The sequence below is a fragment of the Anomalospiza imberbis genome, chromosome 5 (assembly GCF_031753505.1).
Source record: "Anomalospiza imberbis isolate Cuckoo-Finch-1a 21T00152 chromosome 5, ASM3175350v1, whole genome shotgun sequence".
Classification (NCBI taxonomy): Eukaryota; Metazoa; Chordata; class Aves; order Passeriformes; family Viduidae; genus Anomalospiza; species Anomalospiza imberbis.
The window spans coordinates 43,477,206-43,490,428 of NC_089685.1; the positions used below are offsets into that span (position 1 = coordinate 43,477,206).

The 13,223-nt window shown below is 39.1% G+C and overlaps 1 protein-coding gene across 1 annotated transcript; it reads left to right on the forward strand.

Moving 5' to 3' along the window:
* Positions 1-5,284: 5,284 nt before the first annotated feature.
* MRPL42 (mitochondrial ribosomal protein L42) lies at positions 5,285-12,372 on the forward strand. The gene is made up of 6 exons (XM_068190387.1): positions 5,285-5,409; positions 6,567-6,717; positions 8,501-8,564; positions 9,472-9,556; positions 10,846-11,009; positions 12,258-12,372. The coding sequence occupies exons 2-6, from the start codon at positions 6,642-6,644 to the stop codon at positions 12,301-12,303; spliced, it is 435 nt and encodes a 144-aa protein (XP_068046488.1). The 5' UTR covers positions 5,285-5,409; positions 6,567-6,641; the 3' UTR covers positions 12,304-12,372.
* Positions 12,373-13,223: the final 851 nt, after the last annotated feature.

The following is a 13,223-nucleotide window of genomic DNA, read 5'->3' on the forward strand; positions in this document are numbered from 1 at the left end:
ATTGCAATTAGGCAATTAATATACCCAGAACAATTCAACACAGCTGCTGACCATCTTCCTGTGACAGCTTCTGCTGTCATCGAATTACCATCGAATTACTCACTGAGTGGGTGCATCCAGGCCAGCTGAACCTGTGGCTGACTAATCTTATTTCCTCCTCATAGCCCTCTTTGCAATCGTATAGAAGTTTTACTGTAATTACAACTCTCTTTCAAACTCCAGATTCTTTATTTTTGCATAAAAGCATTTCTATATTTTTGCCAAGTATTGTAGAAAATCTGTTCTACAGCAAAAACCAGATGTACGTATGTACACATACAGAATGAATATTCACAGTAATATCAAAATTTTATATTAAAAATATTCAGAGTAATTTCAAAATATCCCAGAGTAATTTCACAAGAGTTGCTATGATGCCTATGTACAAAGGAGGAAAGTAAGGCACAGAAGTGCAGTGTTTTTCATTCAGCAATAATTTAAAGTGTCATTGGACAACTTCAGAATTATCTAAACTGGCAGGACTGGGTGAAACTGTACTGAGAGAAGAAAAAAACCCCACCAGTTATATGTTTTACCAACTTAGAACATCAAAATGGGTTCCTATGAGTAGGAGCCTTCATTGTAGCGAATAATTTTTGATTTTTTTTCAGTAAGTGGCTGCTTGAATAGAGACAATATTGTTTCCTTGAACTATGGTAATCAACAGGAACACAAATTATTTAGGCTACATATGACTGCTGAGGCACTGTAGTTTTGTCGTCGGTTATTTACAGTTGCAGCTTCCTCCTTATCAGTAACAGGATGGACCAGTGATGAGATGGTGTGAGATATGCTAAAGAATAAAGAAGGCCTACTGACATAAGCCTTGATGTTTACAGACTGACTTAAAACAGAAATCTGTCTGTCTACAACATAACTTGGGAAAATTGAAAATTAAGACCATAACTAAACTACAGAGCCTCATTAGAAATTTGACTTCTACATTTTTAGGTTAGCCTCATAGAAATTAAGATACAGCATTTCAGGAGTGGAGAACCATCTATCCCTATTGTTAAGACACAACTTTGCAATGAAACACATCCATCCATTCACAAATTCAGGTCCACTTCTAGGTATGATTGTGTAGTATCTTGCCAGTTTAAAAGGAAATAAAAGAAGCCAAATGCTTATTCCTAGGAATATTTTGAAACATTGGTTTATATGAAAACAATAAATGTGTACTATATTCAGTTTGCCGATGATCTAGCCTGAATGATTTTCCTAAGAAACAATTTCCTAAATATGCCACTGCAGAAAAAGAGCTAGAACAGCCAGGTCCTAGTTTTCCATTTCTCAGAAGGGCTGTGTGTGTGTGTGTGTGTGTGTGTGCAACTGTTCACACAAAACCCACACCAGTGCAGATGATATCTCTGATTTATAAATTTGTTCTTCTAAAACAGAGCCAACCAACATAGTCCTGCCTTCATCACTACATAGCGTCTGCAGCCTAACTATAGCTCAGCCATCTGATCAGTTGGAGCATTTCCTGGAGAAGTTTGTAATTGACTGTTGGAGTAATAGCAGGTTGATGGTTTATCTTCAGTAAGAGAGCAACCTAGAAACAAAACTTTCCAGGTTTCCAGAGACATGAAGTCCCAGAGGTCTGGAACTCAGCATTAGTGCCTCCACAGTATCTCCAGAGGTAACGGAAAGAACAACCTGTTGAGCAAATACAGACTGAGCAAGTCTCCCCTTTGCTGTCTACAAGCTGCTGAGGCAAGCAAGGACCTTGGCAGTTATTAATAACCCCATCCCCAGACATGCTGGAGAAATGTGTAGTCATGCTTCTGAGATGTCCTTAAGCAATTGCCATCTCCCTTTAGAAAGCTGTAATCTGTCAGAACATGCTGCTAAGAATACACGTGCAGAATATTATGCGTCAGGGAGGGGGTAGACCTCATCTACTATCTCCTAAAAATCTTTTTATAGAAACCACCTAAAAATAGCCTGGAAGTCTAACAGGGTATGTGGTTCAGTTTTTAAGAAATAAAAATAAAAGTTCTGTGGTACCTTCAATTGCAACTTTTCACAAGTAGGCTTTAAGTTACAAGATTTGTCATTACGGGGATGTTCTAAAAGCGCATATTTCCAGAATAAAATCCTTACAGAAAAAATGTATGTAACTGAAAACAAGCAGTATAGACTGTAGCTTCAAATTAAAGCTTTTGTTGATCTTTACAGTCTCTTTACAGCCACCAACCTACAATATCCCACAATATTAGGAGCCTTTTGGTCACATTCATCAGGAACATTAGAAACTGTACTTTTTCAAACTTGTGTCTGAGGAGAGCACACGTATCTGCAAGTGTGTGTCTGTATGTAGTCCTCAGGAAGTACAAATGGCACTGAGGAGTAAAAAATTGTCTTTAATAAAGCAAATAAATTGATGTAGGAAACAGTAATGTAGGAGAACCACAGAAGTGTTATATTGTAATCACGACTAATATACTCAAGCATATCAAGATTTAGTATTTTGTATTGGGAGACAATTTTTAAGGGGCTAGGGAGGTTTTAAATTTATTTTTAAGAGTTGCAGCTCCACATAGAGAAGATTTTTTTAAAGTGTCTTGCACTGGAGAAAGAAACAGGTGAAATTTACAGTGGTCTTCAGTTGTGAAGAGAGTTAATTTCACATTTTCCACTGCACAGCAAAGAATTTTTGTCTCCTGCATGGGTGAACAATGCCCTTTTGAGAAAACAGCTAAGAATCAGAGTTGTCAACCACAGTCATGATCATCCCTGAGTTTAAGCAATCTTTTAAATCTATGACAATTAAATCAAAAGCATCTTCAAGAAAAGTCAGAGTTAATTTTACTTAGTATTTCCCAGGAAGGAAATAAAGGCCTAATGTACTTGCAAGAGGCTCACACACAAACACTCACAAGTAGCACACATTTCATTTGCATACAGGTGTGTCACCCTGCAGCTGAGCAGGAGAAAGTCAAGAATCCTGAGCAGTTCCCACATTGTCACAAATTGCTCCTGACAAGACTGACTTGGAAATAACTGTTTTTACCCCTACTATGCCTATGGACAAGATATTCCTGAAGCTCTCTCTTTAAATGAAGATTCATTCCTTTCTTCTAATTTCCAGAGTGCACTTGCTTCAGACAGTTTATTACCATTTTATTTTTTCAGCACTGTCCTTGAGTTTAAAAATCCTTAAAGTGTTTTATTTGTCCATCAGTAGAACCACTGTCTTGCTTGTATTGGGTGATTGCTTCATTGTATAGGATGCTGCCCTCATCCTAGTACAAGGATTTCATTGTGGGAATCATGAGGTAGTACACAGCAGAAAATACATAGAACTGTGTTGCTTCTGTTTGGTGCGTGAGCCCCGATCAGATGCTTCTGTATCTGCACACAGAAACTTGCTGGAATGACAAAGTGAGTTCATCTCCACAAATCTAGAGGAGCTTTGTGGTGGTGCTGTGATTTTTCACCTTGGTTGCATCTCTCTAAGTAGTGTGTAAAACATTTTGGCCCATCTCTGTCCCCTTTTTCTGTGGTGTAATGGATGTAATATTGCGGGGAGCCCCAAAATGGATGTCTTCCATCTTCCTTTGTACAGAAAAATATTCAAGAAGAAACCTTTGTCAGTGCTACTGGGAGTGATCAGCTCTTGACTACTGATTTCTGGCTATATTTCTCCTCTACTGCTGGAAGTTATCAGTGTAACTACAATTCTGCAACTACAGACCAAAGTTAAACACTGCTGAAATTGTGAGGCTTTCACTGATGAGAGGACAAAATTGCAGTACCACAGTCAATGATCAGAGAAGATGCAATCATTGGAAGCTTTCTGGAAGAGGTTGCAGCCTTCCAGGAGACACTAACCAAGAGTCTCCAAAAGGTAATGCTATGACAGGAATGGAGATACAGTCTGCTGATGTGACTTAGAGGCTTTGTGGATGTGTAAATGCCAAAGTCCTGGAGCCATTTCAGATACTAGAGCAGCAGGTCAGACAATTGGTTTTTGTCTTTTCTTCTTGTCTTTTATCAATGTGGTGTAAATATAACCTTTTCTTTGAAACACTTTGTGACTCAGTCTATGAAAGAAGTACAGCAAGTAGCCCCAGAGCAGCAGTGTGCCTGGGACATTCAGGTGAGTTTTCCGTATGCCTCGAATATTGGAAACATGCAATTTCATCTACATAAAATTCACAGGCCTTCCCTGTGGGAGATTTTTACAGGTACTGTGAAGATCTGGCTGGCTGAACAGAGGAAGCTGCTGCAGCCACTGTGTAGTTTAACCTGGAAAGCAAGCAGGCTATGCTTGCAAGCTTGTGAAATAACCAATAATATTAAAGGTGTCCCTTTGAATTATGAGATTAGAGGGGGTTATTTTACAGCTAATATAAGACTATGGCATGTTGGCACATTCCCAGGACCAGCAGGTGCACTGCTGCCTGTTGCTGGGGCGTTGTGCCCTCTCCCTCAGCTGAACAGCTGCTGCCAATGCCGAGGTTGCCTCAGTGCCTCCTGTGTGGGTTTGAGCTCCCAAACCTCTCCTAGCACGGGGCCCACCAGAGTGAGCAGAGTTTGACCAAGGGTCCCATGAGGAGCAGCTGAGGGAGCTGGGGGTGTTTAGCCTGGTGGAGGCTCAGGTGGGGCTCTTCATTCTCTACAACTACCTGAAAAGAGGTTGTAATAAGGTGGGGGTTGGACAACCTGTGACAGTGTTGTCCACAGTGGCCAGTTGTTGGCTTGTTGCACACCAGGTAAGGAATCTGGGTTCTTGTGGACAATAGTACAAGAGGAAGCAGCCTCAAGCCAGGGGAGGTTCAGGTTGGACATCATGAGGAATCCCCCCACAAGAAGGACTGTTAAACATTGGAACAGGCTCCCCGGGGAGATGGTGGAGTGACCATCACTGGAGGTGTTCAAGAAATGACCAGACATGGCACTTACTGCCATGGCCTGGGTGTCAAGGTGCAGATGGGTCAACGATTGGACTGGATGATCTCAGAGTCTTTTCCAACCTGATCCCGTGAATCTGTGTTTGTGTGTCCGCTTGCTCCCCCGGCCCGGCCAGGCCGGCCCGGCCTAGCCCTTCCTGCATCCATATTATTATGGAGAGCCTCGGGGCTCGTCGCCGGTGCCGGAGCAGCGCTGAGGGCAGAAGGGGAGGCGGGCGGAGGCGGTGCCGGTGCCCCCTCGCCGCCCGCACTACGAGTCCCGGCGTGCCGCGGGCCGAGCCGCCGCCGGAGCCGGAACGGGCGCGCGGCGCCGCTTCCGCCGGCGGGGCCGGCGCGGGGCTGGCGCGGGGCTGGCGGTGCCCGCGGGGGAGCGCCGGGCAAGGCCGGAGAGACTCTGCGTTCTTTCGGAGGGGCTGAACCCTGTGCGGCACGCTCAGGTCTTTCATAACGGGTACTCTTTCGCCTGCTTTGACGGATATGTGACTTCGTTTGTTTGTAGTGCTAAATATCTTCTTTGGTTCCAAGCCTCAGGTTTGATGTTGCCGCGTGTTGCTGGCACAGGCGTTGGCGTTTCCTGGGCGCTGTCGCAGGGATGGGACTGTTCCCATTCAGACTGGAGCGGTCTTCGCAGTGGGACCGGGAGCGGGCTGGGAACGGGCTGACCCCTGTCCTTGGACCGAGATCCGCCGCGTTCCTTGCACCCTTTTTGTTGATGAGCTTCTGAGGGCAAGTTATAAGCAGCTCTGTAGGTTCTGGTGTTGCCCTAACTTCAGCAGCATTGGCACAAATAAAAAGAATGCTGAATAATTATATGTTGAGATTGGAAAATGCATATTCTGGTGGTGTTCTGAAGCCCAAAATACGAAGTACTTTTAAAAGGTTCTTGTTTTTTTGTTTGTTTGGGTTTTTTTGAGGTTTTTTTTTGGGTTTTTTTGGGTTTTTGTTTTTGTTTTGTTTTTTTTTTTGGGGGTTTGATTTTTTTTTTTTTTGGTGTATGTCCTTAAACTGTTTCCAGTTACGTTTTTCTAGGTTTCATTAAAAGTTTCTATTTAAAGCAATTTTTTTTCAGTAGACAGTGAAAACGTAAGGTGTCCTGCTTCTGTGAAATTTTGGGTAACATTTAAGGTATTCTAAATGGAGTTTCTGAGTTTTCAGGTGTGTTGCTGAGATGGATGAAACTGATAACTGCATTTAGAGAGCTTTTTAACTACAGCAAGTGTAGTTTATATGTATTTCTATTTTTTTACTGGATGATGATATTTACATTATTAACAAAAAAAGACTATTTCATGAGTAATATTATGGGGTGTGCAGAAGGAAGGATGCAAATTTTGTGTGTGTGAGTACCAATAGAAAAGCCTGTGAGAAGGCACAGGCATGGAAGCTTTTTTTAAAGTTGAACCTTCAAAGACTCCCTCTCAGTAAATAATGTCTTGTGCTACTTTTGACTGTTAAGGAGACAGGTACCATTATCTTAAGTGATAAGGACTTCTAAACAATTGACAATGAAGAATTATGTTGCACAGTTTTTTTTTCTTAAGATATTCAATAAATTTAATTGTTTAAGTCTTTTGTATCCTGAGTAGTTATGAAACTGCTTTCTTTCAGAAGGTGTTCTACAGAGAAAAAGTTCTTTGAGTTCCATCTTGTCCAGGACTGGTTTCCTCTGCTGTCACCGTGGCAATGTCACTTAGAACTGCATGGTCCAGCCTCCTTTGGATGCGTTCAGCAGCAACCTGTAAGCAGGTCCTACTGCAGAGTAAGTAGTGATGAAATTGTCAAGTCCTATATTAAAATTTGTTCCTTGAGAACCTCTTTCTTGTACTGTTTAAAGTAATGGAAACATGGAATTGATTTTTCTATTTGACCAGAATCAAGTCTGTTAGTCTGTGCTCTATTCTATCAGTAATCTAAAGGATATCGTTATTTGTTTTTCTTTTTTTGTGCTTTTAAAGCCTTCATGGTCCAAACAGTATGCTCCCCAAATTTATTGATTAGCTTGTAAATACTACCCTCTTACCACTGATTATCATTGAAGATTTAAATTTATTTTTTCAGACTTAGAAAAGTAGTGAGAAAAGGCTATAGTAAAATCTCATTATTTAACATAAAAAGAGAAGAAGTAGAAACAGGCAGTACTATTTCTTAGATTTTTGTCCGTGTTTTAGATGTCAGTAGAAAGACATAGGGAAGATAGGAAAGGTGGTAGAAAAGACAGTAATGGAGAAAATAGAATAGACATGTTACATTTTAGAGATAAGTGGGCAAGGAAGGGAAAGAAGTTTTAGGAAGAAATACAAACTAGTTGCAGTTTACCAGAACTCAACTCCTTAATAACTAAGAATAGTTTAATTAGAAGAACTGAAGAGTGGAAGTGCTAACAGTAATTCTGAATTTAAGAGTTTGCATCTAAAATATTTCTGAGAGGACAATAGCTACACAAAAGTTTCTTCTTGGCTTTTTCAGCCTTCACAGTCTTTACACAATGAATGCTTTCTCTTTGTGCTAGAAACAGCCATGAAGAATAATTGTATTTGAATTAAAGGATGGTCTAAATAAAATAATGTCAGATAAAGCTGAAATCTTTTTATGACTTAACAGAAAGCTCAGAACATGTGAAGACTTGTGATCATAATTCTATTCTAAAAGTGTAGCTGTTGACAAAACTTTACTGGGCACAGAAACTTCCATGTGGACTTGTGAATGGTTCTGGCAATAAAGGAAGGAGGTTCTCAGTGGAAGTCAACTCCAGGCACATCCCAGGCCCTCCTTAGGCATGCATACCTGCATTGTTACGGAAGGCAATGCCTACAGGATGATTCCTGTGTGAGGGGCTATTGAACACCTTATATTAGGCTTGTGTTTGGACTCTGTGATCTTAAAAGTCTTTTCCAACCTAAATTATTCCATGATTCTATTAAAAAAATGGGAATCAAACCATGGGGAAGGGACTTTGAGTGGTCTCTGATCCGAGCTCCTGCTCAAAGCGGGGCAGCTCTGCAGTCGTCACATTAGGTTGCTCAGGGTTTGCTGGGTCTTTGAAATCTCCAAGGACAGACAACTCACAAACCTGCCTAAGTCTCAATCCCCCCAGCTGGCTGTCCTCATGAGGAAAACAGTTTTTTACATATCCAGTCAGAGCCCCTCCTTTTAATTTTTATAATAAATATTGCTATGAATGAAATTATGACCTTCTCTCGTAAGGTTCTTTACATATATAAAGGATCTTTCCTAATGGTGAATTCTGAAGGTATTTTGTTCATACAGTGATTTTACTCTGGAAAACAATACAACTAGGAGGGTAAATATAGGTCATAGCTGCATGCATATTGTGTTTTTTTGATTGCACTGCTAGAAAGCTGTGTACTAAAATGAACTTCTATTTAGACAGTATTTGGGTTATGTTAATCTAAAACTGAGTATTATTATAATCCCTGATTAAGACATGTAACAGAATGAAAATTGAAAGTGTAAACATTCTTAATTGGGCACAGCTCTGCTTGTTTCTACATCAGAGTTTTTTACTTGAGTTTTTATTGCAGATGGAGCTGTGTATCATGCTTGCCATAAATCTACATATTCAGTTCTCCCTGAAGACTACAATTGGTATGTAAACATGCTTTGATGTGTGGCCTTTTCATGTAATGTTTGTTCCAGGGCTAGTCTCTCTCTTTCTGTCCTGAAGTCGTCATATAATAGTATCAAACACATCTATTGCCAATATTGGATATAGGTAATAATTTCAGCTAAAGTGCTGTCTCTGATAGTAATGTCTAATTACATTGAAGTTAATGTTTCAATGTAATGAAAAGTCATGCAAGACTTGTTCTAAGCATGTTGATGACTCCCAGTACCCCTGCAGTTTTGTTTGTGGAAGAGCAAAATTAGCTTGGAGTGTTGTTAAGACAAGGTCCAGGTATTTTTTGTGCTGCTGCATGGGAAACCTGTGTAGAAATGGGAAAAGATGATACAAATGTAGTGAGAAACACTGAATTAATTCATCCATCCACAGTTTTAGGAAGCTAAATAAGTCATGGGAAGGGGAAGGAAGGTGAGAAAAGTTATATTCTCACAATGAAACTCTCTGTAGGACTCCTTGTTCAGCATTTTTTACATAATAGAAAATCTGGAACCCCAAACAGAGCTTTGTTTCCTGGTATTTCATTACAGATGCCATACATCTTATAAAGCTGTGCTGTCCTAGAGATCATTATCTCCATCTGTTTAGAGTTTTATATGCCACTATTTAATTGTTTACGATTTTTTTCAACTCATATTTCCAGCTGTTTTAATAATTCATTTTAGCCCTTTTTTCCTCTCCATCGAAAAAGAAAAAGAAAGATGACTAAGGAAATAAAAAATTGGAGGTTAGGATCAAATTTTTATGACCCTTATTTTATAGAAGATGATTAAGGATTCATAAATGCAGGGTCAAATCCAGTTTTCTTTGGGACTTGGACTGCTCAGTTGTTCAGTACTTCTGAAAGTTATGAGACTTTTTTTATTTTTATAGCAAAGTGGAACTTGCAGTGACATCCGATTTGAAGACAATTGTCTGCTACCACCCTTCGCTTGAGATTCCATATGAGCATACAAAAGTATGTCCAAGTGTGCGCATTTGTATTTCTTACTCTTGTAAAGGCATTTAGTAGTTCATAGGTTTGAGTCTTTACAGCATCTTTTTTAATTTGAAATACTTTTTAGTACATGATCAGCACATCTGTGAAGTAAATGACCGATGAATATAGCTGCTGCCACAAGGAGTAATTTACTCCTAGTTGAATTGAGGGAAGGTTGCAGGGTGAGAAAAGCTCAGGTATCACAGCATGCAGAAGCTCTAGTAGAATTAAACAAGGGCACTAAAACACTTGTGCACTACAGAGAAAATAGTGTCTGTCTATGCAGATACTATTCAGAGAGGATGACTGGAATGCAGGTTATGGCTCATGTGTCCTACCACCCAAGAGAATACCAAAAAATACTGCTGCTACTGTTTTCAACTAAAACTTTAAGTTCCATTCAGCATTGAGTTCATAAAAGCCACAAAGAACTTCAAATATTGATTTTTATCTATCAATAGATAGATTTTTATCTATCAATGTGTTCTTTACATTGATGAAAATAAATCTATTGTTGTGGTTTAACATCTAGATAAATTTTTCTAGTGTACACTTTTTGTTTGAATTTCCAGTTCTCATATGCTAGTAAAATACAGCAGCTGGCAGCTGTGTTGCTGAAGTACCCAATCTGAAAATTCTCCATTGAAACCTAAACCATTTTAGCCTGCAAATTACATAGCAGTATTTTTAAATCTGTCAGTTGCACATATCTCAAGAAAAAACAGGTAAAAGGCTAAAACAAGGGAAAATATTTGTAATAGTGGTAGTAGTTACGTTTCCAATTGAAAACAAACAACTTGGTCTTACCTGTTGCATAAAAAATTAGGAAGTGACAATCTTCTCAAAGGTAAATGTCCTCTAAAAGATTTTTAGCAATGATGATGGTTGCTAAAATTCTGACTGGGAATGGTGTGGATACTTCTGTGTTAGTAGAACTGAAGCTCATTATTCAGCTAGTGAATTGTAGGATTGAGATCTGCAATAATGACTACAGGAATGCAGGTTTTAGGGGTAGGGTCATCCGCTGTAGAACCTAGTGTAAATAGATGTGTCTAGACATCTGCTCCACAGTGGTATGGTTTCATTCGGGGTGGGAAGGTGGGGACAATGAACAGCCAGTGCAGTTGCAGGTATTTTTCTGCTTTTTTTTTTCATTTCAGCTGTTAAATAGCATTACAGATTACTCTTATGTATCTTGGCTTTTTTACTTAATCAATTAAATAAAACAAGGAGAAACAGGACATATATATACATTACTGTTTTGCTAGCCCATACCACGGCCCGATCCAGTGAATAATAAAGAAGAAAACCTTGATCAAGTTTTAAAGTCCAGATTGAATGAAAAAGAGCTAAAGAACAGTAGAGGTCCTACAATTGAAGAGCTCAGCAAAATGTTTTACACAACAAAACATCGCTGGTATCCTGTGGGACAGTAAGTATTTTCGATTTGTTTGTTCCTTTTGGAAGTTAAGGGAAATACAGGAATAATTTAATGACCAGATTCAACCTAGGATGAGTCATGTCAGAGAAGATACCTCTAGCATTTGGGCTGCTACATTAAATTTTCAATGCAGTGTTGGGTGAATGGAAGACTGTATTTAATTAGAGGGTTTTTTTAACACTACTCCTTTGATAGACTTTGCCACGTTTTTTCTGTAAAATATGTGACAGTGTAGAAATTTCTCATACATCCAGTTAGCTACTGCTTTGAGTCATTTACCAAGTTCCATAACAGAATCTAATATGTAAAATACCCTCAATGGACATAACCAAATACAGCTTGGAAATATGCATTGCCTATTGCTTAGCAACCTCAATGGGATGATTCTCAGACTTACGAGTAGTAGAAGTTTTTCATTTGGAATGGTGAAAAGTGCTCTTCGGTGTGCCTTGAATTCAGAAATGGAGGAGGAGGAGAGGTGCACATATACATGACTGAGCTTAAAGAGGAACTCTGGACATTCAGGTATACTAATGTAAACAAGCAGCATTCTGGTTTGTGTTACACCCTTCCACTCCATGTTATGCCATCTTTCAAGAGCTGCGAATTTTATAGCTATGGAGACATAATACAGACAATTTTTTGTTGTTGTTGTCCACAGAAAACTTTTTAATTAATGTGCTTTGGGAGTAGATATAAGGAATGGAAAGATAGGACTCTTATGACTAAAGGGTAGTTGTCACTTTGATGAAGATCAGACAGGATCTGCCCTGTTTAGCATGCATAATTATGAGGAAAGTATGGATCATTATTTGTTAAGAAGAATTTGGTTTTTAGTTTTGCTGCAAAATATTACACTATTTAGCATACAGTCTGGCACAGCTCCTTTGAACATCTTTGTTCTATAGCAATCGTTTTAGCCAAAGGCAAGGCTGACCATGTAATAAAATTAACTTCACACAAAGGATTAAGAATAAACAGCAGCCTTTGTGCCTATTCAGCTGTAGAACTGATTGGATTATTGCATGCTTGTAGCAGATGTAGCAATAGAAATGAGTAGCATTATGTAACTCCACAAACAACAGAGATGACATCTAATGAGTGGTGATGGATTGTGCTCGTGTATCTTGTATTTCACTTCCTTGTGTAACCTCAGCTCACTCTCTGAGAGCAGAAATACCACAAAAATAAAGCCTGTCCACAGCTTGCACTCATTGCAACATTTCTTTTTTCTTTTAGGTATCATAGAAGACGCAAGAACCCTAATCCTCCTAAAGACCGATAACAAAGATAACTTCTTGTTCATCAGGACTTTGCTGTAATTTTGATTGGAAATAAAAGTTACAGAAGGTGACATGTTTGGCTGTAACAGAACATGCTTAACTTGATTTGACTGTTATTTTCTACTAAAAGCAACGAAACAACACTGACAAAATAGGGAGTCAGTAAAGGCAGTTGTTCATTCCTGGTCAGCAAATGGACTAGTCTTAGATCAGGATGTAATAGGGATGCAAAGATAACTTCTTGTTCATCAGGACTTTGCTGTAATTTTGATTGGAAATAAAAGTTACAGAAGGTGACATGTTTGGCTGTAACAGAACATGCTTAACTTGATTTGACTGTTATTTTCTACTAAAAGCAACGAAACAACACTGACAAAATAGGGAGTCAGTAAAGGCAGTTGTTCATTCCTGGTCAGCAAATGGACTAGTCTTAGATCAGGATGTAATAGGGATGCAGTGCTCTGATTAAATTCAAGAGGTCAGAGGCTTATCATTGATCAAATGAATCCATACAAGTGTTGTGTGAAAGTGGGAAGTCTAGAAATGGATGTGTTAGGTTTTGGTGGTTTTGAGTGGGATAGTATTTTTTTTTCTTTTAGGAATCTAGTAAGGTGAGCTTGAATACTGAAGTATTAATGAAATAGTATTTATGAAAAACATTGTATGAGGTATTTGTGAAAGCAAATAGTTTTTCTTCTTCTCTTACAATTGTGAGATACCTAGTTCCAGGTTTAATTCTACATCAGCCAAGTGATTGTATTTAAGCCTATTGTGTACAGAAAACTGGCCAACTTGGTTAATTTTTAGCATCCAAGACACAGTAACTTACTCTTCTAAATCATCCAGCATTCTCAGATATCTGAGAACTTCTGCGTGCATTGTGGTTCATGGGGGTGGGGGGGTTGTTTATTTATTCCCACTC

Bases quoted from the DNA above. Each gene is read 5' to 3' on its own strand.
- MRPL42 (XM_068190387.1), top strand. From the start codon at position 6,642: ATGTCACTTAGAACTGCATGGTCCAGCCTCCTTTGGATGCGTTCAGCA. The intron at 6,718-8,500 runs GTAAGTAGTGAT...TTTTTATTGCAG, and splicing joins TAAGCAGGTCCTACTGCAGA to ATGGAGCTGTGTATCATGCT. The intron at 8,565-9,471 runs GTATGTAAACAT...TTATTTTTATAG, and splicing joins CTCCCTGAAGACTACAATTG to CAAAGTGGAACTTGCAGTGA.